Source organism: Vanacampus margaritifer, chromosome 5, assembly GCF_051991255.1.
Source record: "Vanacampus margaritifer isolate UIUO_Vmar chromosome 5, RoL_Vmar_1.0, whole genome shotgun sequence".
NCBI lineage: Eukaryota > Metazoa > Chordata > Actinopteri > Syngnathiformes > Syngnathidae > Vanacampus > Vanacampus margaritifer.
Genome location: NC_135436.1, coordinates 30,842,554 through 30,870,520, shown reverse-complemented (window position 1 = coordinate 30,870,520; position 27,967 = coordinate 30,842,554). Strand labels below are relative to the sequence as shown.

The following is a 27,967-nucleotide window of genomic DNA, read 5'->3' as shown; positions in this document are numbered from 1 at the left end:
TTACGGTAATATCCTTTCGAAAAGGTTGTTCAAAAGCACACACACAAAAAACGTTCCCAATAAACGTTCTATCCTCCAAAGAAATTGTAATCCAAAAAGTTCCTGATGAGCCCAGAAATCAACGTGTTGGCTGACGGTCACGTGACTCACCGCGCGCGATGACGTCATGAGGCTTCATGTTGACGTCCGTGTGCTTTCCCGCCGATGATGATGATGATGACGAAGGTGGATTCTCTCTCCGGCAAGCGGCAACTGTGAAATGTCAACGGCAGCAATCAGGACTTCACACTTTTGTTTGGATGGCAAACAAAACTTTTTTTTTCTCACCTTCATCTTCGAACCCCTGCGGTGTGCCGGCTGCTCTTCTTCTTCCACAAGACGCCAACGCGGCAACCTTTTGGCACTCAACACTTTGCAACTTTTTACTGTCAAGTTCTTTGAGATGTTCTTATTATTCTCCTCACTAGAGCAGGGGTGACCAAGTTGGGTCCTGGCGAGCCCCCACCTATGCAGCCTGTTTTGCATGTTTCTGTCCACTAACACGCCTGATTGATGATCAGGATGGTTCTCAGGCGTCTGCAAAGCGTGCTGATGAGCCGATCGTTAGATTCAGCTGCGCTGAAAGCAGGCTGGATCTGGAGGACCCAACTTGAGCACCCCTGCCTGCATTAGAGGCCGGCTGTTTTTTGAGATTGAACATTTCATCAAGTCGTTTACTGGCAACTGATGTTTACTCACAAACTAAACATGGCGCAAAGTCAACACGTGCAATTTATTTGAAACAACTACATAGCTTTGCCTCGGGATAATTCACTTAGCGGAATGCTAACAAACAATGCAAAACGGCCCTGACTTGCTAACAGTTCGGTAGCGGTGGTAGAATTATTCAACACAAACCTGTGCAGGAAAAAGCAGAGCAATTATAGAAGAGTACCGAGTAGCATCGTGACAAAATATTTGGGGTGTCGCACCTCTCAATTCAGGTAAAAGAAATTCAAACACTACAACTTAGTTATTTCACCAACGACTCTTGTTTTGTCTGCTACTTGGGATAGCCTTCTCTGATTGGCTGACGAGTTTCCGGTCAAAATATCCACCAACGAGCTCATGCGGGCGGGCGGGACGTCAGACGTTTCAACGGCTGCTTATTTTCAAAACAATGGCAGCTCATTTTCACTCACAGGCGTATTTTTTTGATGCTCTGCAAAGAATTAGGCGTAGTCGAAGCGGATTGTCTGTATGACTGTACAGCAGGGGTGGCCAAGTTGGGTCCTCGAGAGCCACTATCCAGCCTGTTTTCCGGTTTCCCTCCTGCAGCGCAGCTGAATCTAATGATCGGCTCATCAGCACGCTTTGCAGAAGCCTGACAACGATCCTGATCATGAATCAGGTGTGTTAGTGGAGGGAAACATGGAAAAACAGGCTGGATGGTGGCTCTCGAGGACCCAATTTGGCCACCCCTGCTGTACAGTATTATACTGCCTCCCGGTGGCTATGATGAGCACAGCAGGAGCAGCACAATCACCTGGATTGCAGCACAAACGCTTTCAAACTTGACATTCTGCTGAAGTATGTTTTTATAAAATACAAAATATACTTTTCCTTGTTAAACTATACAAACACAAATATTTTTGGAAAATGCTGGTTTTATTAGTATTAGCTTTAGATTTTTTTGGGTGTGATTAAAAAAGAAACCCTAAAAGCTCATTTACAAAATTGAGAATATTAAGCACATTTTCACTACAATTATAATTAAGTTTTGTAAAATGTGGTTTCCGTTTGGTCACATGACATTCAAAACCTGGGCGAACATGTGACGTTTATTTTGGTTGTCAGCGCAAATCAAGTCGATATATTTTGCACGAAAGGATGAACGCAGCAGCGGGTGAGACTCGGGAAGAAAATCACGACTGCAAAACAAATGGTTTAAAAAAAGAAGAAGCCATTTTAGTCACATGACTGCATAATAAATGTTCACCAGTCCAAACAAAAGTGCAACTGGACTCAACCCAAAAGTCAGCAGACACACACACACACACACACACACGGCAACAGCGTACACAACGCGCCATCGTTACACAAGAAGCGCTTTCAAAATCTGCGCGTGCGTTTATGTACATAAACACAAAGCGTATTGATTGATCATAGAAAAACAAAAACAAGAAGAAAGAAAGCAATGAATTTGCCTCGGTGAGCGTTTGTCCAATTGATGCTTACAAAGCTCATAAAGTTGGAGTTGCTTGGGCTCGGCTGGCGTTTCCCCCAAAGGACGTCACTCCATCTTGGACATTTCAAACTTGGTGGTCTTGGTTTCCTGACGCACAAAACAACGAGTTTGACCTTCAAACGTCCCCACAACAAGACCTTTGATTGACAGCTGAAATGAGCACAAACCAATAAGAGTCACTCAAAGCCGATTCTTTCGTACGGGACGCCCAACGTCAACACATTGACTTTTCACGTTATTTTCTTTCTGTGTGGCAAAAAGGACCACCTGCCGCGTACGGCACACGCGCTCGCACTAATAAGATGGGGAGAAGCGCATAACATTGCGTATCATTTCATATCTTCAACACGATTGGTCTTTTCAACAGCCACGCGATTTCTCCAGAAAGTGCATCGCCGCCTTCCATTTGGATACACAACATGTTACTCACATGTTGTGGCCCGCCCACAGAAAACATCACACAAGCACGTCCTAGTTTTTATGTCACGTTCCCTCCGTTGGCTGCTTCTCAACACTGTGACAGCCCCGGTGGCAAAACAAGGGCTGCTCTCTACTTTGGCGCCCCCTGCTGATGGGAGGTAAATTTTGACTGCTTGTCAGACCTTATTGCTGTGACAGCTTTTTTTTTTTTATATACTGTATATATTTTTTAAACATAATGAACAGTCCTAAATAAATCAAAGTTTAGCCATCCTAGACTAAGCAGAATCGAAAACGGAATCGGAATTGTAAAAATGTCATCAATTCTCATCCCTACTCGCCACCAAAACAAACAAACAAACAAGCTATGAAAGCATCTTTTTTTTGGGCACGACACGTTGAACATGAATTTTGTGTTTTGCCATTTTTCGATTCGATCATGTCCACCTAACTTTCAATGGTGCCCACAAACTTGTGATTTTGGACTCCAAAATGGATCACCATTCTGACCTTGATCAGAAGGGAATTGAAAATGTGAATAAATGAGGCAGGAAATGCAACAGGATCAATCATGAATTTCCTCACACAAGTTCCTCCAAAACTGGAGCCAATTCCAAGAAATGGATGTGATGTTGGCAATTTTTTTTTGCAGAAAGCACCGAAAGTCGTGCTGCGGAAACGTCTGTAATTGCGACGGATGTGTCCCAGCCACACTCACCTCGTCCGAGTCGAGCAGGGGCGGCAGGGCGCTGCGGGCGGGAAGACACGGACGACATGAGCGCGGCGCCATCGACGGCAAAACATCGGACGGCCACAAGATGCCAACACTTACACGTCAGCCATGGACGACGGGATGTTCTCCTCCACCCATTTGAGATCTTCATCCTGCAAAGCGCAAGCCACGCCCCCAATTAGGTGCGCTTCAACTAACGTGCATTGTTATACGGCTGGCCGGGAAAAAATCCATATGGCCAAATATTCTTGCGGGCCTCGACGCGGATCCACACGGAGGCGTCACAATCCCGATTGCGCATTTGTGTTGTGCTCACACGTTTGGACGCACCTTCTCGTTCAAGACTATGCTTCATTTTCATGACTGTGTACGTTGTACATTTTCACTGAAGGCATCAAAACTTAAACAAACAAAAAAATTGAAAATAATCACATGACTAAATAGCCACCTTTTTCTCTGATGACTTTTTTGCACTTTCTCTCGATGAGCTTCAAAAGTCACCTGAAAGGCTTTTCTAAGTTTTGAAGTTGTTCCCAAACGGAAGAATGTCAAGAAAAAAGTAACAAAAGCAAAGGATGGCTATTTTGAAAAATCCATCGTTTAAAAGGTGTTTTAATTTTGTTGTTCACTCCATAACTCCACATCACTTCATACATAGTTTTGATGCCTTCAGTGAGAATCGACAAAGTAACCGATCATGAGAATAAAGCAAATGCATTGAAGAAGAAAGTGCGGCAAACACTTTTGGCCTGTATTGCATATGTTTTAAAATAAGTCCATCAATAAATAAAAGGCCAATTGACCGCTTGTATCTGGTCGAACCTCTCAGTGGGGTCACCAGCGTTGGCTTGGATGTGTGTGTGTGTGTGTGTGTGTTGTAAACATTCACCACTTTGTTGGCTCTGGTGGCACCGTTGGTCTCATTCTTCGCACCCCTCATCTTCATGCCCTCTGCAGACGCGCCGGCGGGGAAAGCAAACGCACCCAAGACAGTCAGGCATTCTTTTGACTTTGATTTTTATTACATTTTTTGCAAGGAAGCAAACAAATATTGCGAAGCGTATTGCTGTCTGCCACAAAAAAATAAATAAATGAAGACAATGATCCTGACAACGTTCACATTTCAATGTCATCAATTTCCCGTTCTAAGGTCATCAAGTGTCTGCTGTCGGTTTGTAGTACAAATACTTTGTTACTGTACTTGAGTAGTTTTTTTTTTAGTACTTTGTACTTTCCTGAGTATTTATTTTTTAGACTACTTGTGACTTTTTCCTGGTAAAAATACTTTTTACTTCTACTCATCGAGTACATCTTAGAGCCTGTACGTTTTTTTTGTTTTTTTTTACGTTTACTAGAGTAATTATTTGAATGTGTACTTTTACCAAAGTTGTTTTTTACACACGTAACTGTACTTTTACTCAAGTAGAGAATGTCAGTACTTTTCACATCTCTGGTCTTGACGTAGCGACGCTGCTGTTCTATAATGCTGTGTATGAATTGATTGATTTATTTTGAATTAATGAGGCGAAGTGCCTGAAAAGATTTAAGACCCGCAAAGCAACATCAGACTGCGCCTAAACCTGGGAATGCAAAAGCCAAACTTTTTTTTTTTTTAAAGTGAAACGCATCACATCATCATACAAACTTTTTTTTCCGTGGTGCGACAGCAAAACGCTTGCGTACAAACAAAAGATGCCGCGAGGAGAAAGAACGGACGACTGACCAAAAGCTTCGTTCACCATAAGCTCCTCCTCCTCCTCTTCGTCGCTCTCCTCATCATCCACCAGAGGGCGGAACGCGTACCTGGAACACACACCTGCAAACATCACATGGTTGCCCCTCGCCATATCACGCTCTCACGTAATTGTGTGTTGTTGCTGCTTTTGGTCAAGTTGAGGCATAATGATTATGCAGCAACAACAACAACAACAACAAAGCAGTGTTTTAGGGGAAACCACATTCTTCAAACTCTCTTTTACTGTTTTACTTGAAAACAATTTTTTGAACTTGATCTAAAAAACTAGCTGGCACTGAATGAGAACAAACATTTTTGCCACTAAATGAGTTGAAAAGAAAACGGCCCACCGCTGGTTGTTGGCCGACGGTCGCCATAGGAACATGATGACCAAAAGGATGGCGGAGAACAGAAAACGCCAGAACGCATCATCGATCCAAAGCTCGCGCCAGTCCTGCACGCACGCACGCACGCACGCACGCACGCACGCACACGCACTTCATTTTGGGTGATGGGAAGAAATGCACGCGCGAGTGCTCAACACTTACGGACTGACATTTGGCCATCTTGAAGGTCTTTGTGGTCCAAATGATGAAGATGACTGATGCTACAACACACACACACACACACACACAATTACAAACGTTGAAAGCACACAATTACACACCATCACAAACACAAATAGGCAGGTGCACACAACGACAAACACACACTATGACATCCTCAGGATTACACAAATATACACAAAGACACAATTACACTTAGAAATGCCATTCACACACACACACACACACACACACACACACGCGAGTGTGAGTACCGATGACGGCGAAGATGAGCGTGTTGGTGAAGTGTCTGTAGAGCGAAAGCTTGACCAGGTTGCGTCGCAGTCGGAGCAGCTTCATGGTCTGAGCCAGACTGACGAAAATGTGCCGGCACAAAACGCAGTCAAGGAAAGACAAGAAAAGGGAAGAAAAACAACTCGGACGTCAGCCTGAATCCTGCGCCGGGTCAAACTCGGGCACGGGGGCCAAGAAGAGGCCCGCGACGTCATTCCTTGTTAATTCCTTATTAATTCCTTATTAACTTAAACAAGCTGTGATTTTAAAACAAATTATCCATCAGGTTTCCATCCAATCGTTTCACATTTTTTAAGCGAATTTCCTGAAAATGCGCAAAACGACTTCCGCCCGTTTCCATCTGTTGTTGTTTTGCGAATATCGAGAGGGGACTCCGCCGCTGTAGGTGGCGCTACACACCATAGAAATGGGATTCCCCAGCCATTTAAAAGAAGAAGAAGACCAGGAAGCGACTGCGCCGTGCGAGTCTGCTTTCATCATTTTTGATTAATTGTAGCATTTCTTTGCTGTTTTCCATCTAAAATTGCAGGAATGTTCGCTTTCCATTTCAGTTTGGCCGTCGCCCCCAAACATTCCTTACTTTATCGTCCGCCATTGCTTTGGGACTACAAACGTTTGCGTGATGTAATATCCGGTCAAAATGTGCGACGTGTATCCGGTCTTGTCGGCAGTTATTCGCAAAACCCCAAAATTTGCATTTTCCTTTTTTTTGATACACTTTAAAATACACCCCCTCTAAGCGTACCATTTTTTTTTGACAAATTTTGGGCCCTTTTTCCAATTTGTAGCGTTTCCATTCAATTTTATTTTCACATTTCTTGAAAATTGAAATAAAAATGGGTGGATGGAAAGCCAACTAATTTGTTGTGTTATAACGTCAATGAAACATTTGCCAGTAACGGCCATCGGAGCAAAATCGTAACAATAATTGTTTGACAAGTAATGCCGACGTTTGCCATTTATAGTCACATGCAAAAGAGACCAAAGTCTGATTTGGGGTGGGGGGGGGGGGTGTAATAGGAATTGTCCTGCAGCCTGCATGGAAAAAAAAGAAGAAAGAAAACATTTTTGAATTGAGTGCAGCGTGACTATATGGGAAAGCGGCAGAGCAACAGTTTGGTGCCCCCTAGAGGCCGCAAAGGATATCCACCAGATGACGCAGGAGTCGGTGAAAGCGAGCACGACGTCACACAGAAGAATACTGCTGGCGTTGTTGCCTCGATCCTGAAGGGAGACACACACACACACACACACACACACACGCTCTTGGTATGACATGACAAGTCGGCGGCAAAGTCGCGTGCCGGCGTGTTACGCCACTTACGGCGTTGACTCGTAGGACACCCTCCACCACGCAGAACATGAGGTAGAGCAGGCCGACGCCCAGCACGCGGTGAAGCAACGCGCCCAACCTGGGCCTGACGGACACACGCGCACCATCACGCACACGCCGCCATGAGGACGACGCGTCCCCCACACGGACACACTCACTTGACGATGCCGTAGCCCAGGCTGGCGATGATGACCAACACGCGGGCCAGCGTCCTCTTGACGGCCGACAGGACCTCGGCGAAGACCGCCGCCCCGCGGACTGAAGCCCGAACGACGACCACAAAGGTGCCGGAACGTGACATGTCGGCGTGCGCGGCGGCGCAACGCGGCCGGTGAGCGCGGCGTGCACTTACCGGACATGCCGTCATATCGGATGCTCTGGAACTCGGCGTAGTAAACGGCTTTCTCCAGCATCCCCAGGAAGATGACGCCTCCGATCCAGAACTGAATCCTCAGCAGGTCTCGCCAGTAGCACGCCGACAAGAGAAGCCACAAGAGCGCCAGCAGCACGTACACGATGCACATCACCATGTAGAACTGAAAACCGCAACAGACCGACCGCCACTCCTGCTTACTCATCTTGACAATTTTGCAAGTTCGGAGTCCCCAATGGCAATGCCTTACACACACACACACAAAATCTTCTTGTGCAGTTTTTAACACACGAAAAACCGCACTCCCTTATACAAAAAACATGAAGGATAGAGCGATTATCGCTGCCGATATTTGGCATTTGGACAAATATTGGCCTTTCTCTCACTGAGCGGTGAATGCTTGCAAATGTAGCAAATTGGGATTTTCATTGACCATTTTTCACTGTCTGCGAAGATTCAAATTTCAATTCAAAAAAATGAATTCCATTCTTTAAAAAAAGAAATGAAAGAGGGCAGAACGAAGTGAAGCGTGTGCTATCGGCCCCTGATCAAAAAAGGAAAAATCATCAACACAAAAGAAATGACATTAAGCAGTCAAGATGCAATTATGGTAACAAGTAATTCCAGTAATTGAGCTTTTATACATTTTTTAAAAACACGAATGGACTGAGATCTTGTCAAACCTTTTACAAACCCTGACAAAAACACCAAATTAGGATGCATTTATGTTTTGGAAAACTTTATTCACAGTCAAAAACTTTGAGGAGCGATTTATTTGCTTTGTTGTTAATTTAGCTTAACACATGCTGATGACTCTGGAAGCGCTCTACAATTTCTGTTATCATTTTTAAACAAAGCTGTCTATTCTTTAAATGTTTCAAATGAAAAGAAAAAGTTCATTTTTTGACGCTATTATTTTCTCTTTGACCGCAAATGAATGCCAACTTGAAATATTGGTTATCGGCCTCAGCCCTGAAAAAAACATATCGGTCATCCACTATTGACGGGTCGTGCCAGAGATGAACAGAACCCACTAAAGCAGGCCAATGGGCGTGGCGGCCATGTTGGCAAGTATGGAAAATGGGGCGACAAACTTGCAACAAATTCAACGGGTGAGTCAAGGAACCGGAAGCAAAAATATCAACGGCGTTCTTACCAGCATGAGCGGCCATTCCGAGGCGGAGATGTAGTCGTGGGGTCCTTTCATGCTCACGTCAACTGTCAACACACGCCACACGTTAGCACACGTTAGCACACGTTAGCACACGTTAGCATGCCTGGCACAATAACGCAGACATGTTTGCTCACCATTGATGTGCTTTTTTACATAACAATATTGGAGCATAATTCTAGTACATACTTTTTAATGAGTAATTCATTCTCAAGAAAATTGAACACTGGCATTGAAACACAATCAGTCAAATATCTTCAGTAAACGAAAAATACAAATAAAACTGCACTTAAATATGAACAAGTGACACAGAGGAAAGGTCAAAAATGTGGACAATTTGTTTGCTTGATTGTCATGACTATTTACATTGTACATTCTCACTGAATGCATTCAAAATAAGAATGAACACACATGAAGTTACGTACTTGGAAAAAAAAAAGTGACATCATTGAAAACAGGTTTCGGTTTCTTGAAAATGGCCACCCTTTGCTCTGATGATCCGTTTGCACACTCTTGGTATTCGCACCTCTTTGGAAATCCTTCAATCGTGTTTGAAAAACATTTCAGGCGACTACTCTGAAAAAACATCAGCGCAAAGTGTGACTGTTTTGAAGAAACTACAATAGAAAACATGTTATTTTAAAGTACTAAACTGCATGTGTTCATTCGTGTTGATGCCTTCAATGGGAATCCACAATGAAAAATAAAGACAATGACACGAGAAGGTGTGTCACAACTTTTGGCAGAGAAACAAGTTTGCTTTCTTTCCGTCTTATCTTTGGTAAACAGAGAGACGTTACAATCGCAAGCTGTCGGGACGTGGACGGCCCTCCGCGTTCTCTCTCTCTCTCTCTTTTTTTTTTTTTACCAGTGGAAGAAACCGGTTGGATGGCTATGTTGTAAATGGACTTAGTTGTGGTGCCGCTTTCTTCAAACAAATGCAACGTAGCGTGCTTCAACCATGTTCCTGCCGTGTGCGTCCCACAGCGGCGAGCAAGTTGACCGATCGGGGAGGGAAAGAAGCAGCGTGACGTACGTGAACGGCCCCGCATGTAAACGACAATTATTCCAGACGGCGTACGGAACAAACATAAGGCATAATCATGGCCAGACGTGAGCAGGCGCAAACGAGAACGTGTACTGACGCTGCAGGTTCCAGGCGGCTTCCTGGTTCTTGTCTTTGATCTCTTGGACGCTGAGCAGGAACATGTACGGACCGTCCGCCCAGCTCTCGGCCACGGCGTCCAAATGAGGATGTGCGGCAGCCTGGGAGCAAAAACAAAAACGGAATCACCACCGGCGCGCACGTCAACATTATGTTCAGGATGGAATGAGATCAAATGAGATTGATAATAAAGTTGGACAAAATCAGGATTAGTCATGCACGATATGAAAAATTGTAAACAATAAGTATTACCGATACCAAAAACTTTTTTTTGTGTGCGTGTCTACTACAAATGTAGCCATTGTGGTAGTTAAAAGAAAAAAATATTTCAATCCCGCTTTGTGCTGATGTAGCAGGGATGGCGGAAGGATGACATCAAAATGGCCTCAATAGATAGTCAATAGTCTATCCAATTGTTTGGAATTTTTTTAGGCCAATGTTGTGAAAATGGGCAAAACGGACATGCGACTTCTGCCCGTTTAATCTGTTGTTCTTTTGCAAATATTGAGAGTGGACTCCGCCACTGTAGGTGGCGCTACACACCTTAGAGATGTGATTCACCAGTCATTTAAAAGAAGAAAAACAGGAAGCAACTGCACAGTGCAATGACGTCGTACGAGTTTGCTTTTGTCATTGTTGATCAACCCTAGCGTTTCTTTGCTCTTTTCAATCTAAAATACCATTAACCCTTTGACTGCCAAAAACGTTAAATAACGTTTAGTAAAATCCTATGGAGGAGTGCCAAAGACGTTAAAAGACGTTTGTTTCAAAACAGAGGTGAAACTAACCATTTTCTATTGTGGATTACTGAAAAACGGAATAAGGTAGAAACAAACTTTTTTTTTCTGATGAAAGATGAGAGTCCAATCTTTTTTTTGGTAGTATGTGTGTTTCCATAGTCACATACAAACACATACTTTTCTATGGACTTTGAAAGATCAGTCAAAATGCTTAAAATCGGCTGGCACCCACGGCATCCCTTTTTTGAAAACGTCTGGCAGTCAAAGAGTTAATATTAGCTTCTTTAATGAATTCAAAAAATATTTCTGTTTCGTCTGTTTGGGACTACAAACGTACGCGTGACGTAATGTCCGGTCAAAAGGCGTGACGTGCATCCGGCCTTGCCAGCGGTTCTTCGCCAAACCTTTGCCTTAAGTGATTAGATTCGCCGTCACTCAGCTTGGCTGCGATTTGTTTACGTTTCGTACAATCCACAAAAGGTCGCGCTATCTTGTCACGGATGTCCAAAGTGCGGTGAAAGTTGATAGAACTGCTCAATTTGTAGTGAAATCCAATGTGGATTGAAGTGTCCGACAAGGAAGGCAAAGTACTCCAATTGTCAGCCCTTTGGCAGCCGTCAAAGTCGGTTACCGGCTCAGTGCAAGTTGAAAAGGAACAAAATTACATAAAAAAAAAAAGAAAAAAAAAGAAAAGAGAAACTATCCGGACGAAATTTGATGAGAGAACCAGATGAAATGAATATGAAATCAGGATGACGAGGCGAGATCTTAATCGTGTAAATGAGACGAGAAAGACAACATTTGCGATGAGATCATCTCAAGAGGACATCGAAAACATGGAGTTGACCTGTTTGGGAGGACCGTCGGCGTTTCCTGCCGAAGTCGCCGCCGCCGTTGTCTTCTTCTTCTTCTGGTCCTTATCAGCTTCTCCTGCAGCCGACTGGATGGATGACCACACGGAGAAACAGGAAGTAGGGATGTTATATCTTCACCATATTAAAAACTCATTCACTCGCAGCCATTTTCACTGAAGCAACTCCCGTCGCTCCAGCCTGTTTCACTGGATTTTGACATTGAAAGGCCCACAGAACATTGTGTTGTGTTGCTATTATTGTCCGAATTTCCAAGCGGAGACAGCGTCGCGTTTACGACACATTAAGTCAAGTCACCAAGATGACGATGATGACGACGTCCGTCCTCACCTTTGGTTTGGGAAGCTCCGCCTCTCGGCGCCTCCTGCCGGGGGTCTTCTCTGTGCTCGGCTGCAAATTGTGAGCATTTGTCAGCATCAAAAGGAGAGGCGGGGGACACCCTGGATTGGTCGCCAGCCAATCACAGGAAGTTTGAACATCATTTATTCATTTGGACTTTTACCTTCAAAAGAGAGAGTTTGCACTCGCTTTAAGAACCCATCACGCCTATTGCAAATTTCTCCATTGTTGGACTAAAAGTTATCTAACCAGAGAACGACAAGATATCAATCATTTGTCTTGCGCGCTCACCGCCGCTCACCTGCACACGCCTCCCGTTGACTTCAAATAAAAGTGCTTTGAAAATGGCAAAGTCCCCGTTTAACAACTGCAGTGAGCGGATTATGTTCCATGCAAGGAAAGCCAGAGAGGCTCCACGGCTTTTGTGCTGCGTGACAACGCCTTGTTGGGCCGGCTCATTACTTTTGTTTTCTCACCTGCAATTCCATCAGTCGAGTTTTCTCATCGAAGGTATCCAGACCAAACTGTGAGGACAAAAATACAGCACTTTTATCACCCGCTCACACATTGTTACACTATGCGTGTGCGTCTCACTATGTTGGGGTCCACATGCGGCTGGCAAGAGATGAGCGGGTACTGATGGAAGACATAGAATCCGCTTCCTCCTCCCGGATTGGCCTCGGAGGATCCGAAGTACCTTCCTGCTTGCGTCGCCTGGATGGAAAGACAGAGACACACACGTTAGGTCACGGCACACGCGACAGACACATGCGACATGAATGTGTGTCTTTACGTCCAGACTGAAGACTTCATCGTAGCAGTGAGAGCTCCTCAGGTACCACGAGACGTTCAAGTGCACTGGGGAAGAGGAGTTGCACGCCACTGGCACAGCCAATCACCCGCAACACAAACAAACACACAATGCGGAAATCAAGGGGACCATGTTGCGACGTGAGGCGTGTGTGCGCGCGCATGCGTACATTTAAGGTGGACGACGCTGTTGTTGAAGAGAGTTTTAGCAAAGATGAAAAGGCTGTGCTTCCTCAAAGTCTCCTGGAAAACACACACATATAAAGAGAAATGTGATGTGACCGCACATCTGAAAGCGAAGTTCCTTCTGTTACAGCAGCTCCGCATTGAGTGTCAAAACGCACTTCAGTGAAGTGTATTTTAAAGCGAATGAGCGCGTGTGCGTCGCCGACGTCAACGGCAAACTTACGTTGTCCACGTTCAGGATCCATTTTCCCGGTTCCGACACCACCGAACTCGGTCCGTGGAGTCCGGACAGCAGCAGCAGGAGGGCCGTCCTGGTCCACAGCGCCGACCAGGTCCGCTCAAGACCCGCGGAAGACGCCATCACAGCAGCGAGGCGAGCTCGAAAAGTCCGACTCGTTGGAACCCGCCACTTCCTGCTTCCGTATACGTCACAGGGAAACAGCCATTAGCTGTGGCCGCCAGAAAAAAATATCTCTCCATATTTTATTTTAAAACAAAATTTTGTGTGTAAAAGTATAATACAATAATAAATAAATGTATATAGCTATAAAAAAATACACAGATACTAGTTTTCAATTCATTTCGAACATAAAAAGAAATATATAGTAACTTTAAAATAAACAATTTGAAACATCGGCAAATGCAAAACCAAAAGGAAAAAATAAACATTAACTTTTCTCTTCCCACGCCTTCTATTTCATTATTAACATATTAACAATATTTATCAATATCAATATGGGGGGGGGGGGGTAATAAATACATAGACAATATTTCCGTGTGGATTTTCGGAGGAATGCTGTGAGTATTGTTGTAGTTGTCCTGGCGGCCCCTAGAGGGCGGGCGGTGATTCTTTCCCATGTAAGAGCAGATTTGGCCCATTGGGCGGCGCTAATCACAGGGGCCTTTGATGAACCGCCACCCGTGCACGAGGAGAGACATTTTCGTGTGCGCGTGTGTGTTTTGGATTGGACTCAAAATCGCTCAGACGTCTTCAGTGTCCTGCCTGCTCGAGTTTGCGCCTGCTCAGACGCGATTTTGGCGAGCGCTAGGACCTGGGGACGCAGAGGCCGCGCCCCACCTCGTCTCGTGCGCGCGCCTCTGGGCGTGTTGATGATGCATTGAAAAGGAACTTGGGTCGCTCCTTGCGGACTCACTTGGGTTTTGCCAGACGCTTTGGACATTCTGCCTGCTGCTCGCCTGCACTCAATTCCGTAAGCAACACGCACACACACATAACTTTGCCACTTTTGTTTTCCCTTGACGCGTGCGTGTGCGCGCGCGTGTTTGTGTGCACGGAGTGGAACTCGACCCTGTGGCAGGGCGTCTTCTTACCGTCTCCACCTGTGGAAAGTTCCCGTCAGCATCAAGCGAAGACCAAAACATTGTATTGTATTGTAGCGCAGATTAAAACAAGAATTTTAAAAGAATAAAATAACGCCAGTGAATTGACTCGCGTTATGTTCGGATATTATTCTAAATTTCTAATGTTGTGGTATAAGCAGGGGCGTCGATCGCGAGCGGGGGTGGGGGGGACTTTCTGCCCCCCCCCCCATCAACACATTTCTTTTCAAAATAGTTTTGATCAGTGAAGTATCATCCCCTCCCGACTAGAAGACATAACGGCAAGCGATTGACAAAATGCTTTCTCTTAAAAAAATGGTTATTTATAATATTTGTATCAAATAGGCTCCCCTGTGAACTACATGTCATTCTTGTACCGATGGTGGGTGTTCAAGATTCAACACATTCGGACTCTCAACAGTATAAACAAACAAATGTTTAACCAAAGAAATGCGTGCGTTGAAGTGAGAGTCGCTCAACGAATCAGCAACTATTTTGATCATTGTTAAAAATGACATTGTTGAAATGTAAAATTGTTCCGTCTCCAAACGTTGTTCGTTTCAGCCTCTCAACAGTAAATGGACGACACGCGGATGATGCGATAATGTGCTTTGAATGGCGACATGAATATGTAGCAACATCGTGATCACTAAACTCGTCAAATTAAGACGTAAGAAGAAACATTCAACGCATGTCATGAAATCTTTTGAATACTAGAGATGCGACAATTAATTGACAACTATTTTGATGTTAGGTGAAATATTTTTGACACCTTGTCCAACTCTTCTCAAGAACCTCAACAGTCAATTTTGTCCATACTTGAAAGCAAACAAACGGGTTCTGGTTGTTCAAAATAAAACATTTATTTGCAAACATCCGATTTGACTCCATGATGAACATTTTTTGCCGATTTTTGGACAGATGTGATGGAACAAGCAAGGAATTGAATACGTTTTTTGTGTCAATTGAGATCACGTCCTGTTTTGGAAGGAATTGACGGAACTTGTTTTTTCATCCGATCCATCCGTTAAATGACAAAAATAATCAACAGATGAATGGATTCATGAAATAATCGCCGTGTCAGATGGAAGCGTACAAATAAAATGTTGTTGTTTTTTGTCCAGATAAATGAAGTCATATATTATTTGTCAATACAATCAAATTCCTGTTTCTTCCTTTTTCTTTCTTTTGGGTTCAGAAAATGGATTTTGCAAAGCACTTCATTGGCGGCATCCTGAAAGTGGTCAGGTGAGAATCCAGTCGGACCGGTTGTGTTGGCTTGTTGGCCGCCATTTTGCTCAAAGTTACGCTAACGCCCGCCTTCTTCCTCTCCGCTCCTGCAGCAACATCGATCCGGCCATGTTCGTCCCGTCAGAACCGGTAAGTGCGTGCGTGCGCGCGTGCGCATCTAATCACAGCTTCAATTCTAAATGTGAACTTGATGCTGCTCTTCAGACAAAACACTTTGATGTTGTTGCTCAAGAAATGCACTGACGTGCGAGCAGGATTATTATAGTTTTGGAAATTTTCATTTGAGTTAGTTTGAATTAGTTTTCAGGGCGGTTCTTTTAGTTTTCATTAGTTTTAGTTATTTCAAAAATGCTTAGTTTTAGTTTACTTTCAGTATTAGTTTTTTTTTTAAATGCATGTATTACTTTTTGCAATATTTAAAAAACACCATGATCAAATGACAAAAACTTAAATGAATATACTTAAAATCATCCCCCAAAGGCTCGTGCAATAACTCAATCACCAAAGACTAAAACAACACTGTGACAAAATTGTTTTGAATTGCACTGAATGATGTTAATCGTGTTTTTCGTACAACGCACAATTTGATCAAGGCAAGTGCTATTTTCCTCGTTGGAATACAAAATTGTGGTTGGTTTTTTTTTGGGGTGGGGGGGGGGGGCTGCAATGGATGAAAGTCATTTCAGTGGAGAAAGATGATTTGCCATTTAATGTTTTGGATTATGAGTGTGCTCATGTGACACCTTCAACTCCTATTTCAAAACGCCACCCTACTTTGCATCTTTTATACTGTATGGGGCAACAGACGGATGCTTGAGATTTGAACTTGCGCTCTCACGACCAGAGGCGGAGTTTGCCATTAGGCAAGGCAGGCAATTGCTTGGGGCCCCGAAGCCAGCAGGGGCCTCCAGAGGGCCAACAGATTTGACACAAGCCACATAGCCTTCACATTAGCAGTGCAGCCATTGACCGTCTCAAATTTCACCAGTCACGTGTTGTTGTTTTTCTTAAAAAAAAAAAAATATATATATATATATATTTTATTATTTTTTTGTAAATGATCATGAATAGTAGTAAAGCTTTAATTTGAAAAATAAATATGTGTGTATATATATATATATATATATTTTTTTTAATAACATATATATATATATATATATATATATATATTATTATTTTTTTGTAAATGATCATGAATAGTAGTAAAGCTTTAATTTGAAAAATAAATATGTGTGTATATATATATATATATATATATTTTTTAATAACATATATACTGTATATATAATATAAAAAACAATATAAGGCGTAAAGGTGTTTTTTTTTTAGCAATTTTATTTCCCAGTTTTGTGACTCACTTAGGATTCACGCGAAAGTTACACAAACTGAGCCAAACAAGTCACTTGAAAGAAGCACAATGAATGGTGACTGTGATGTGCAATTTTTAAAACGACGTCTTACGTATACCACATAATGGCCACGGGGCACCCAAACCCTTCTTGCTTGGGGCCCCTTGGGAATGTTGCTACGGCACTGCTCACAACATCCAGGAAGGTTGCGTGCGTGCGTGCGTGCGTGCGTGCGTGCGTGCGTGCGTGCGTGCGTGTGCGTAGGTTAACCTACCTTTGTGTGCGTTTCAGCCTCCTCCCCGGAGACCGCTGGCGTTCGAGGAGGCTCACGAGAACGACGAGGAGAAAGCGTTCCGCCAAGCCTTCAAGAAGCTGGCGGGAGACGTGAGTCATCCACGCACGCCACTTCAAAAGCGCACACACGCACGCCAGCCAACGCGCAAGCCGACAACTCCACACTTCTCATTTCGCTCATTTTTCATTTCATGTGATAATCTGATAACTTTCCATATTTTTTTAAATCATTTGTTTTGGATTTGTTTGTTTCATGGCCTGCATCCTGTTGCCGTAGCAATTTATTTTCTTTTTTTTAAACCGTAACATTTCCTCCTATATAAGCGTGGCAGTGCTCATGTTGAGTCAAACATTTTGACTGGCAAATAATATATAAATATGATAATTAACTTAACTTAATGAACAACTTCATTAATCATTTTTTTTCCCGTATTTGGCCTACATTATAACCGGCAGTATATTTGAAACAAACATTGTTTGGTCATCATTTTTATGATTGATTGATTTGCCTGCATATTTTTGTTTGTCATTTTGACTTCCACATGTGCTTACCGAATGGCTACGTTTTTAGCATTTAGCGTACAAATACGTTTGAACATACTTGCAAATAAAGTTCAAACATATTTGCAAATATGTTGAACGTATTTGCCAGTCAAAAATGTTTCCTCCACATTGGCAGTTCCGTGCTTCCTTTTCTTCCTGCTATATTGCAATTCTTTTCATGTTTTTAAAGAAAAATACTTTTGTACTGTAATGCCCCTCGCATGTGGGAAAGGACAGCTACGGTTGCACTTTGAAGAACAAAAGACAAAGAAAGTCACACAGGAGCTGCTGTCAGCCACAGCTCGCACACGGGCGCTCGCATGCAGACCGGCTGACGCCACACCAGGCCCCGCCTCTTAAAGGCACATGCAGGCACAGTGGTGCCTTCAAATACGAGTCCAAGTCCAAGTAAAAAAATGTGTCCGAATGACTTAGTTGTTTGTCCATCACACTTCCGTCTGTCATTCTGTCATGTTCTGCCGGTTCGTCTGCCTCTTCTTGTGCGCTCACACATACACATCTCACACATACACGCACACGAATCCACCAATCTTGGAGAAGTGCGGTGTAACCGGCCCGACCACCAACTGTTATTGCCAATTTTGTCCACTGGGGGTCGCACTGACAACTACAGAAGTTCCACATTTTGCCGCGTTAAGCCATTGAAAACACAAACAACAAGTCCCGGTATGAGAAATGTTGCTCCAATCTCAGGACACAAAAAGGCGGCGGCCCAACGTGTCAGGTGAGGACAATTTGGAAATGCGAACCAACGTCCCCCTTTTGCGGATGTCACGATTAATAATGTCCTCCCGATTCTACACAAACGTCAACGTGCAGCGACGCTTGCGCATTCCGAGCATCGTCGCGCAGGGCGGTGCTCGCTCGCTCGTGTCACGTGACGGGACGGGACGGTTTTGCTGTGGGCTTTTATTCCGTGTGTGTGTGTTGAGACGTCAAAGACAGCAAACAGGGTGTGTCACAAGGGGCGTGTGAAATGTGTCACACATGTGACATATGAGGATCAAACAAATGAAAACAAGCGAGTGAGGGCGTGTGTGTTTGTGTTCATGTGTTTTATGGATGTGTGTGCTTTTTGTGTGTAAATACAAAAAAAGTGTATAACGTGTGTGTGTGTGTGTTGTTCAGGACATGGAGGTGAACCCCAAAGAGTTGATGGGCATCCTCAACCAAGTTCTCGTCAAGCGTGAGACAAACACACATGTATTCACCTGTCATGCTAAGCTAATGAGCACACGGGAGGAGAACTGCTTGCGTTAATGTCCTAACATGGGAGAAGCTAAGTAGCGCATGCTAATGCTTGGTATGAAAATACTTGATGTGATGCTAACATGCTAATGTCTTGCGTCAGATGGCAATTTGAAGACGGACGGCTTCAGCATCGAGTCGTGCAGGAGCATGGTGGCCGTCTTGGACGTATCCTTGCTTCCTTCCTTCGTCACCAATCGGCGAGCGAGGACGCCAAAAGTCTCCAATGTTGTAAATGTTGGGTTTGTCTTTAACACCGGCGCCTGCAGAGCGACAGCACGGGCAAGCTGGGCTTCCACGAGTTCAAATATATGTGGAACAACATCAAGAGATGGCAGGTGAGCCACCTGGAAAGCGCGTGACCTCTGCCAAGGAAAGGCGTCGTCACCGTGTTTGTCCCTCACGTCCTGCTTGAGCAACACATCGGCACGTCCACCTCAAGTTGACCGCACCAAAACCATTCAAACTTCTTCCTTCCAACACACAAACCAAAAAACACATACACTGAACCGAACCACAAGCTGGAGGAAGCAAAGTCTGCTAGCTCAATGCTAACATGTAATGCCAAACACCATAGACGGGATAACTAACATTAGCATCGGCGTTCTCTCTGTGCCAGGCTAAAGACCAGACAGTTTGTTTGTGCCCTGAAACCCACTGGCGACCAATCTCACGTCATTTCATTAAAGTTAGCTTTTATTTTGTTTACTTTTTTAGTGACTTTGTTTTCATTCCTTTTTAGAGTAGCTTAAGTTGTTTTTATTAGTTTGAAAAAAAGTGTATTTCTTGCGTGCAGAATTTTAACAAACATCCTGTAATTATTGTGTAATGAAAAATACTAAAAAGAGAAATATTTGAACTATCCACAAATCAATTACAGGAAGACTTTGAAGGACAATTAATGCACATTCATTTGAAAGTAGCCTTTTCAAATATTTCATCAATAATTAATATGTATAAATAATACATTCATAAATGTAATCATGAAATAATACATTTTGATTAATATTGTAATTGGAAAACTCGGTTTTTCATTTTAAAGTAAATGAAATAATAAAATACACACAATACAACAACATGTAATATATATATATATATATATATATATATATATATATATATATATATATATATATATATATATATATATATATATATATATATATATATATATATCTCACTCAATTTCTTACTGATTTTGTTGACTTTTGTTTGTGTTTTTGTCGTCAGGGCATTTACGTGTCTCACGACAAGGACAAGTCGGGAGTCATCTGCAGCAAGGAGCTGTCGCACGCCTTTAAGGCAGCAGGTGTGCACAAGCGCCGCTTCCCGCCGCTTCCGCCCGCTCAAACAGGTGTGTGCGTTTGTGTGTGTCGCGCAGGCTTCCCTCTCAACGATCAGCTGTACAAGATGATCATCCGTCGCTATAGCGACGAGCACGGCGACATGGACTTTGACAACTTCGTCGGCTGCCTGGTGCGACTGGACGCCATGTGCAGTGAGTCTTTGCGCACGCGCTAACTTCTCGCCTACACGCACGCACGCGCACACTCCCTCACTGTGTGCGTGTGCGTTTGCGCCCTCAGGAGCCTTCAAGACTCTGGATAAAGGAAACAACGGCTCCATTAGCTTGGACATCAAAGAGGTACAAACTTGTGGACGCAACTTAGCGTGTGTGCGTGTGTCTGATACGTTTTGTGTTTGGCGTGCAGTGGCTTCAGCTGACCATGTACTCGTGAAACTTTGGCGTTGACGTCATGTCAACAAAAGCAAAAAGGCTGAGGCGTTGCATGAAGTTCCTGCTGCTGCCACACGATGGCGCCACAACATCAACACTTTCCTTTCTAACAATAAAAAAAAAAAAACTCAGAAAAATGAGTGCGTGTGTTTTGTGTGTGTGTCACTAACAATCATGAGTACAAATGAATCTAGTTCAGTAACCGATGACTTTTTTTGGCATCCTTTCCCTGCTCTTTAGACCCATTTACGCAATTGATGTTTTTACTTTTGTAACAAGTTACAAACTACAGTTACTTTGAACTGTTTGTACTTTACACACGACTACATTCTTTTGCATCTTGTTGCTTTTTTACATTTGACCTAATAACGACCGGTGCAGGTAGAGGCTGAAATGGAGGAATCTTTACCTGGCAGACGCGCCGGCACAATCTCGATCGCTCCAACGTCCGCAACCACTTGCCGTCCAAAGCAATCTCGAGGATGGTATTGATGTTCAATAGTGAGCTCCAAGTGTATACCCGTTAGAACAACGTGCCTCGGTTGGTGCGCTCAGCAAAAAGGAGGATGTCCCCCGTCGCACCCTCCGACAGTTCAAAGGAGAAGAAGTCAACAGCTGATTTATCAGCTGTGCTGACGAACCACACCACGTGACAAACATCCTATTTACCAATCAACAATCAATTCACCAGAAAATACTTCATCTTTATACATATTCAGTGTGTGCCACAAAGCTGCCAGCTACAACTTGGTTTGAATAATTACTTTCCAAAGTATAGTTACTTATTACAGTTGGTAAATTCCTCAATGTTTGCTCATTACTTTTCCAGACGTGTTTCTTGTTACCATAATTACTTTCCACAAAGTACCCTTTACTACTTACTGCCCTTTTACAAACAATACTATTCAGTTATTTCTTTAAAAAAAGAAGAAGAAGAATTTTACTTGCACGTTTTTTCCCCTTTTTTCTTTTTTTATATCATTGTTTATTTTTACCCTTGTTACTCTTATAGCTACTTTTGCAATGTAGTTTTTTTTTAACTTCTAGAGTGGTTACATCCTGCACTCAAGTACTGTTACTTGCCAAAGTAGTTACACTCAACAATAGTTACTTTTAACTGTAGTGTACTTTCCAGACTTATTCCATTTTACCGTAATACGTCAACACGTATACTGTACTTTTGAACAGTTTTAGTCCGTACGCCAGTTACATGTCAAGTTACTTATTACACTACACTCCTTTTTTTGCATTTTGTAGAACCTTTATTTGGATGTCATTTATTTTGGATCGGATTTTTTTGATTGATTATTGCAAAACATACAACAATAGCCATTCTTAATAATGACAAACCAATGATTTAAAATGTTGCCATAAGAATGATAAGATGAATAAATAAATACATTTCCTTGGGCTTTAACTTATTTCTTTTAAAGTCATAGATACCAAACAGTAAGCTGAAAATATCCATCAATCTTTTCAGCAATAAATTGACAAACGTCACTCCAAAAGCTTTGGACAAATAAATGAGACCCCGTTTTGACCTCCACAGAACAGAAAGTGTATTTTTCATCAATATATTTCTTGAATCTTTGAACAATATGACCATTTGAGGGATAAAACTTATGAATTATGATCTCATTTTGTTACTCTGATTACACGACACTCATTACTTTGAACAGTACTTACAAGTATGACATCACCGGCGGCCAACGATTGACAGCTCTTAATGGGGTCGATGCCACGGACTTCCGCACATCAGCGTGGTTTCAGTCCACCGATGGCCGCGTTCCCACACTCGCACCCCCACCGCCGCGTCTCAACTCTCTGAAATGCTTCGGACAACTGAGACAGACACACCACACGTTCGCACGCGTCAACGGGAACGCGCAACCGAGGGGCACAAAGGCGGAAGCGCAAGAAGTGGGACGCGGCCCACGCGGCGCAAACAGGAAACGGAAACAAAACTGATGTGTGAAAACCAGGAATTTGGAAGTCCCGCCTCCTCCGTGTCATATACCCCATTAGGGTTGTTGTCGGAGGGAGGCGCAGTCAGCGGGAAGTGGATGGGCGCGTCCCGAGGGAGAGAGGGAGGGACGGAGGGAGTGTCAGTTTGACAAAGATCTTTGTGCTACATTTACGAGATAAACTCATGACAGGTAAGACACACACACACGTCCACTCTCCCGTCCGGTCGTGCAGAAGTGCGTGCGTGCGTGCGTGTGTGTGCGTGTTGACAAAACGTCCATACACGGTAAAATGTCACTATTGCAACATGTTGCTGAAGATTTTTTTTTTTTTAACTTAACAAACATGATAATTCCCTTTTTTTTTCTTTTGTGTGTGAATTTTTCATTCATTTTTGTTTTTGGTTCCACTTAGGAAAGAAGAACATAACAGCGATGACATATAAAGTGCCTGTGTGTGTGTGTGTTGGATGAAGATGATGATGATGATGATGATGTCATTGTGCTCCGCAGGTGACAAAACCACCTGATGCTTTGTGCTCATCTCAGCGCCTGCCACTGAACGCACACACGCAGCATGGCGTCCGAGCCATCCGTCCTGAGTGAGCAGGAGGAGCTTCAAAGAAGGGCCAATCAGGTGACAGATGAGGTGAGGGTGACCAATCGTCTGTTTTGTATCGATCACCTCTCACACCGTGCATTGTGTTTGTGCGTGCGTGCGGAGGTCACGCATCATGTGCACTGAGATGTACACAAACACGGGCGCACACTCCCATACCATGTGGGTGCCGAACACCTGGCTCACCTGGTTGCCATGGAGACAACATACACGTGCGCACACATATAGCCACACTTACACAAACATTTACACAATTACACACACAAACACAAGATGAACACAAACATCAGCATCCTTTCATTTTTCCTTTCAATGTGGTTGTATAAACGTTAATGTGTGTGTGTGTGTGTGTGTGTGTGTGTGTGTGCGCTGCAGTCTCTGGAGAGCACGCGCAGGATGATGCAGCTGGTGGAGGAGGTACACGCACACACATGCATGTATGCAATACATTCATTTGAAGACAAAATTAGCGATGGGCGGGTACCAATACCAGGTAATATCACCCTCTTGTGGCCATTTTATGATATCAACTTTCCATTCATTTTCATGCAATTTGGAAGAAAATACTCTATTGGGTATATTGTCTTTCTTTAAAAATGATCTCTCCCCTCGAAAAGGTTGTATATCAAAAGTACTAGTGGTATCGGTACTTGGTGTCGGCATAGTCAAGAGTTGAGAACTCATACTGGTATCGGTCTGAAAAAAAAAAGTGCCATTGAACATCCAATGGTGTGTGTGCGTGTGTGTTCTTAGAGCAAAGACGCCGGCATCCGAGCGTTGGTCATGTTGGATGAACAAGGAGGTAAAAGAAGGACTCACCAACATTGCACATGTACAAGCCATCAAAATGTGTTTTGTTTTTTGTGACCTCTTGGATGATTGAGTCAGACATCCGCACACAAATCATCTAAAAACACATTTCTGTTTTACAAAGACAACAACTTTGTTTACAAAGTGGCCAAAACAAGCTTTAGTTTTCATATTTGGCACTTCATTTTCAGCTTTCAGACTTTTCATCAGATAGTCGAACTATGCAGACCGTCCAGACATCTTTTTTTTTGTTTACTCAAACTCATTCTAAATCTGACTTTTTTTGTAACGATATAACTAAACAAATCAAATGAAAGCCATTGAAGCTTCTCTAGAAACTAAAGCAAACCAAGTGAATAAAAAAAAAACGTGCAAATGAAAGAAAAAGAATCCCAAAGTTGAAAAAGTTGCTTGTAAGCGATGTTGCCGTTTTTGGTGTTTTTTTTTGTGCCGTCAGAGCAGCTTGAGCGCATCGAAGAAGGTTTGGATCAAATCAACTCGGACATGAAGGAAGCCGAGAAAAACTTGACCGACTTGAGCAAGTGTTGCGGCCTCTGCGCTTGTGACAAGTACGTGCGTGCGTGCGTGCGTGCGTGCGTGCGTGCGTGCACATTAGCCTGGTCATGCTTTCATGACCGCCGCCGTCACTCCAAGAGTTGGCGGCCGGCAACCGGCATGAAAATGCGCATAATGCCAAACAACCACAATTTGTTAGCGAGCGTCAAAGTTGAGTTGATGCGAGTCATTAATCTTCGCACTTCACAGCTGAATGCACTCAAGACGCGCTCTCGTCCTCTCCGACAGACTGAAGGCCTTGGAAGAAAGCGGGGCCTACAAGGCGCTTTGGGGCGGCGGCTCGGGACCGGACGGAGTAGTGTCCAATCAGCCGCCGCCGTCTCGAGTGGTGGACGAGCGCGAGCAGATGATTATGAGCGGCGGCTACATTCGAAGGTAGACGAAAATGTTTGCCGAGCGCCGCCGCCGCGCGCGTGGACGGCCGGCAGCTGCGCAAACCAAGGCCGTCCGTCTTTTGTGTCAGGGTGACGCAGGACGCCCGCGAGGACGAGATGAACGACAACCTGGCGCACGTGGGCAGCATCGTTGGCAACCTGAGGTGCATGGCGCTGGACATGGGCAACGAGATCGACTCGCAGAACGTGCAGATCCAACGCGTTGAGGGAAAGGTGAGCAACAGCCGCCGCCTTCTGCGTTGCCTTCTTTTCAGTTTCTCCATTCGTTCATTCACTGGAAACGTTTCCAATCTTCATCTCTTTATTCAAAACCTGTTAAAAAGGCCAGGTTTGACTGTTTGTGAGCTTGCAGCGCCCTCTGTTGGTCAGTTTATTGGCACCGTTTCATCTTTTGTTGAATTAGTTAGAATTCTTTCATTAAAAAATATATACAAGTTTCCTCCTGTAAACATCATTAAGCATATCCTTTATACATTTATTTTAGGCAAGTCGTAAACTGTCTGAAGTCCTGTTTATGTTGAACAAATTTAAATCATCGTAAATCATGCCGTTTCTACTAAGTCCTGTCTTAAATGTTCTCCAATTTGGATACTGTAAATGTATAGGATTGTATGCCAAGAAAGGTTTCTTGGGAGGAGCAATATGGCCACCTCTGGACTTCAAAAGTCTTGGCCTGTGGGCAATCCAGTCCTATATTCAGATCAGCGGTCCCAACGGAGATGCGCCTTCAGTTCCACAAAATGATCCTCATCTCCCCAAACAATAACGAGGCACCAAATTCACCAGAGCAGTAGGCCTACCTACTTATTCATAAAACCTTGCCATGACGATGTCGACATTTCACGAGGATGAGCAAGAATCACAATTGCCGTTCATCTTCCAATGACGACTCCAAACCTCCACACGTCGCTGATCAGAAAACCTTGAAAGGTGCATTCAAATGTTCCTGTTCAAGCTTTTTGGCCATCATGCATGCGCCACCAAAACCCAGATGAGTACAAAGAGCCCTGACTGTATCTTCCCTTCACTTTCTTGGAGGTGGACGACGTCACGCTCATCCCCGCACACCCCCGCACACCCCGTGTTTTTGTAACACTGCGGCATTTCTATTCCTTTGATGATGATGAGAGTTTGACGCGACCGACTGACTCCCACGTTTGCTTGTTTGCTGCGTTTGCGCAGGCCATCGTGAACGTGACGCGCATCGACACCGCCAACCAGAAAGCCAACAACCTCATGAAAAGGTAGAAGATGATGACGTCACAATGAGCAGCGTACGCCGTAGCGTTGAGCTTTCAATGTTAGCATTCAGCCGGATGCTTCGTTCCGCTGGCAAAGACAACCGAGCGCCGTGGCAACATTCTCGGAATAATGACCTTCCCCCAAAATGTCCAATAAAGCTCGAAAATCAACAGGAGCCCATGCATTGCGTGTGTGTGTTTTGACCTTGTGGATCCAGTGGGGTCGGGTCGGGTCCACATCCCACAAGGAGATGCCGTTGATAGAGAGAGTTTGGCCAAATTGGTTTCGGCAGGGTAACAAGATGGCGTCCACATGTCATGTGACTAGCAGTTGACCAATTACAGCGTAGTACTCTATGCTGTGATTGGTGAGCAAAGTTCTACGCGGATGTTTGTTTGTTCTCTTTTAGTGTTACTTTTTCAGCCAACTTCAAGTGTGGCAATAAATGGCCAGCACATGACATGACACTCTTATGTCAAAAAACGGGGCTTGGACCCGTATCTCAAGGCGCCCGAGTATTTTTGGTTTGGTCTTTCAAGTGTTTGTGCAAGACTTTGCGTTTCCTTCCATGACAAGTGCGACTTCCACATGCGCGCAGCAAACCACATCCACCGCGACTGCTGTACTCCGCCGGCTGGCCTTAACTGATGGCAGCTGCGTTCGTTTACCCGTCGCCGCTCACACGTTGCCACACACTAACCGCACGCGCGCACACACACAGTGAGCAGTTGGATCTCGTTAAACTGCAGACACCATCAATGTGAGGACATCATGGATGTCGTTAAAGTCGCTCACTTATCAACGTGGGCATACAAATGCGCTAACTTTAGCTCCCTGCCAGGAGGGCTGCACATTTTCACCATTTTTCACATTTTCAATTTGACTGAATTGGCCGTTAATTGTAAACAAAACGCTGTCAGTTGTGATTGGCTGTTAATTAGCCAATGCAAATCATTAGTGTATGCAATAACTTTAAAAGCAAAGCTAGGGCAAATAAATCTAGTAATCAGTATTGGGAAAGTAACTAAAGGTAATAATAAGATTACTTTTCTCCATAAATGATTAGTGTAACAAATTACTTTCAAATGTTGAGTGACAATTATTATTACACATACTTTTTTTTCCCAGAAGTCATTTTCATTCCGACCGGATAGCGAAACGAGTCAATTTTTTTTTTTGTTCTTTGTACTTTATTTGAAGTGTCACGTTTTGTGTCCCAAGCATTCATAAAGAGATGCTTTTCTTGTTATTCTGATGACACTAATGTGCATATTGTTTGCATTAAATGCACTTTGAGCTTCAGCGAAGTTGTTCCAAAATGTTTTGTTATCAGTTTGAGTCCAGATGTGCTTTCATTAGTCAGCAATTTATCAATTCATGGCAAGTAAAAGTCGTATTCATTCAACATGGACTCATCGTGTCCTGTCCGCTTTTTCAACGTAAATCAACAATGACAATTTACAATACAGTAGAAAATAGTGACGATGCAAAGTAAGACTTTGGGGAAGAAAAGATGAAATTATTGAGGGCAAGAAGAAAAAAGTATCTTCAAGTAACCACTAACTTAATAGGTTAAATAATGGCTTACTTTTCAAACAAGTCCTCATTTACT

General features: G+C 43.7%; 3 protein-coding genes and 1 long non-coding RNA gene across 9 annotated transcripts in view; 2 read left to right on the top strand and 2 right to left on the bottom strand.

The window, feature by feature from the left end:
* LOC144051812 (uncharacterized) overlaps positions 1 to 1,287 on the bottom strand; it is a 30,300-nt gene extending 29,013 nt beyond the window's left edge. For 3 of the 5 annotated variants that reach the window (XR_013294048.1, XR_013294046.1, XR_013294045.1), the window contains exons 1-2: positions 328 to 1,287; positions 151 to 252 (exon numbers count right to left, since the gene is read on the bottom strand). This is a non-coding gene — a long non-coding RNA (uncharacterized LOC144051812). Of the gene's footprint in view, positions 1 to 150 lie in introns of all 5 variants that reach the window. The other 2 variants (XR_013294047.1, XR_013294044.1) reach the window with 1 other exon arrangement.
* Positions 1,288 to 1,922: 635 nt separating this feature from the next.
* LOC144051804 (transmembrane protein 87A) overlaps positions 1,923 to 27,967 on the bottom strand; it is a 49,518-nt gene continuing 23,473 nt past the window's right edge. Inside the window, exons 2-22 of one of the 2 annotated variants that reach the window (XM_077565249.1) lie at positions 13,188 to 13,377; positions 12,949 to 13,021; positions 12,762 to 12,850; positions 12,563 to 12,682; positions 12,445 to 12,492; positions 11,960 to 12,019; positions 11,605 to 11,697; positions 9,998 to 10,118; positions 8,838 to 8,899; positions 7,661 to 7,844; positions 7,467 to 7,566; positions 7,300 to 7,393; positions 7,122 to 7,199; positions 5,936 to 6,044; positions 5,664 to 5,722; positions 5,466 to 5,569; positions 5,104 to 5,183; positions 4,270 to 4,331; positions 3,480 to 3,532; positions 3,366 to 3,396; positions 1,923 to 2,314 (exon numbers count right to left, since the gene is read on the bottom strand). In XM_077565249.1, coding sequence (XP_077421375.1) covers positions 2,273 to 2,314; positions 3,366 to 3,396; positions 3,480 to 3,532; positions 4,270 to 4,331; positions 5,104 to 5,183; positions 5,466 to 5,569; positions 5,664 to 5,722; positions 5,936 to 6,044; positions 7,122 to 7,199; positions 7,300 to 7,393; positions 7,467 to 7,566; positions 7,661 to 7,844; positions 8,838 to 8,899; positions 9,998 to 10,118; positions 11,605 to 11,697; positions 11,960 to 12,019; positions 12,445 to 12,492; positions 12,563 to 12,682; positions 12,762 to 12,850; positions 12,949 to 13,021; positions 13,188 to 13,377 — 1,852 coding nt within the window. In that variant the 3' untranslated portion in view covers positions 1,923 to 2,272. Of the gene's footprint in view, positions 2,315 to 3,365; positions 3,397 to 3,479; positions 3,533 to 4,269; positions 4,332 to 5,103; positions 5,184 to 5,465; positions 5,570 to 5,663; positions 5,723 to 5,935; positions 6,045 to 7,121; positions 7,200 to 7,299; positions 7,394 to 7,466; positions 7,567 to 7,660; positions 7,845 to 8,837; positions 8,900 to 9,997; positions 10,119 to 11,604; positions 11,698 to 11,959; positions 12,020 to 12,444; positions 12,493 to 12,562; positions 12,683 to 12,761; positions 12,851 to 12,948; positions 13,022 to 13,187; positions 13,378 to 27,967 lie in introns of those variants that run through there. The other variant, XR_013294042.1, reaches the window with a different exon arrangement.
* Positions 13,911 to 20,880, top strand: LOC144052644 (calpain small subunit 1-like). The gene is made up of 11 exons (XM_077566906.1): positions 13,911 to 14,175; positions 15,504 to 15,553; positions 15,649 to 15,685; positions 17,197 to 17,289; positions 18,892 to 18,949; positions 19,115 to 19,179; positions 19,281 to 19,349; positions 20,242 to 20,320; positions 20,393 to 20,509; positions 20,598 to 20,656; positions 20,724 to 20,880. Exons 2-11 carry the CDS (start codon positions 15,507 to 15,509, stop codon positions 20,748 to 20,750), a joined length of 651 nt encoding a protein of 216 aa, XP_077423032.1. The 5' UTR covers positions 13,911 to 14,175; positions 15,504 to 15,506; the 3' UTR covers positions 20,751 to 20,880.
* LOC144052202 (synaptosomal-associated protein 25) lies at positions 22,751 to 26,499 on the top strand. Its single transcript, XM_077566084.1, has 8 exons — positions 22,751 to 22,905; positions 23,227 to 23,362; positions 23,708 to 23,749; positions 24,086 to 24,134; positions 24,600 to 24,711; positions 24,947 to 25,093; positions 25,182 to 25,326; positions 26,296 to 26,499. The coding sequence occupies exons 2-8, from the start codon at positions 23,291 to 23,293 to the stop codon at positions 26,359 to 26,361; spliced, it is 633 nt and encodes a 210-aa protein (XP_077422210.1). The 5' UTR covers positions 22,751 to 22,905; positions 23,227 to 23,290; the 3' UTR covers positions 26,362 to 26,499.

What these genes read in the sequence shown, in the direction of transcription:
- LOC144052644 (XM_077566906.1), top strand. Translation starts at nt 15,507, where the DNA reads ATGGATTTTGCAAAGCACTTCATTGGCGGCATCCTGAAAGTGGTCAG. An exon ending in ACAACATCAAGAGATGGCAG is followed by an intron (nt 19,350 to 20,241) that starts GTGAGCCACCTG and finishes TTTTGTCGTCAG; the next exon opens with GGCATTTACGTGTCTCACGA. An exon ending in GCGACTGGACGCCATGTGCA is followed by an intron (nt 20,510 to 20,597) that starts GTGAGTCTTTGC and finishes TTGCGCCCTCAG; the next exon opens with GAGCCTTCAAGACTCTGGAT.
- LOC144052202 (XM_077566084.1), top strand. Translation starts at nt 23,291, where the DNA reads ATGGCGTCCGAGCCATCCGTCCTGAGTGAGCAGGAGGAGCTTCAAAGA. An exon ending in CATGTTGGATGAACAAGGAG is followed by an intron (nt 24,135 to 24,599) that starts GTAAAAGAAGGA and finishes TTGTGCCGTCAG; the next exon opens with AGCAGCTTGAGCGCATCGAA. An exon ending in AGCGGCGGCTACATTCGAAG is followed by an intron (nt 25,094 to 25,181) that starts GTAGACGAAAAT and finishes CTTTTGTGTCAG; the next exon opens with GGTGACGCAGGACGCCCGCG.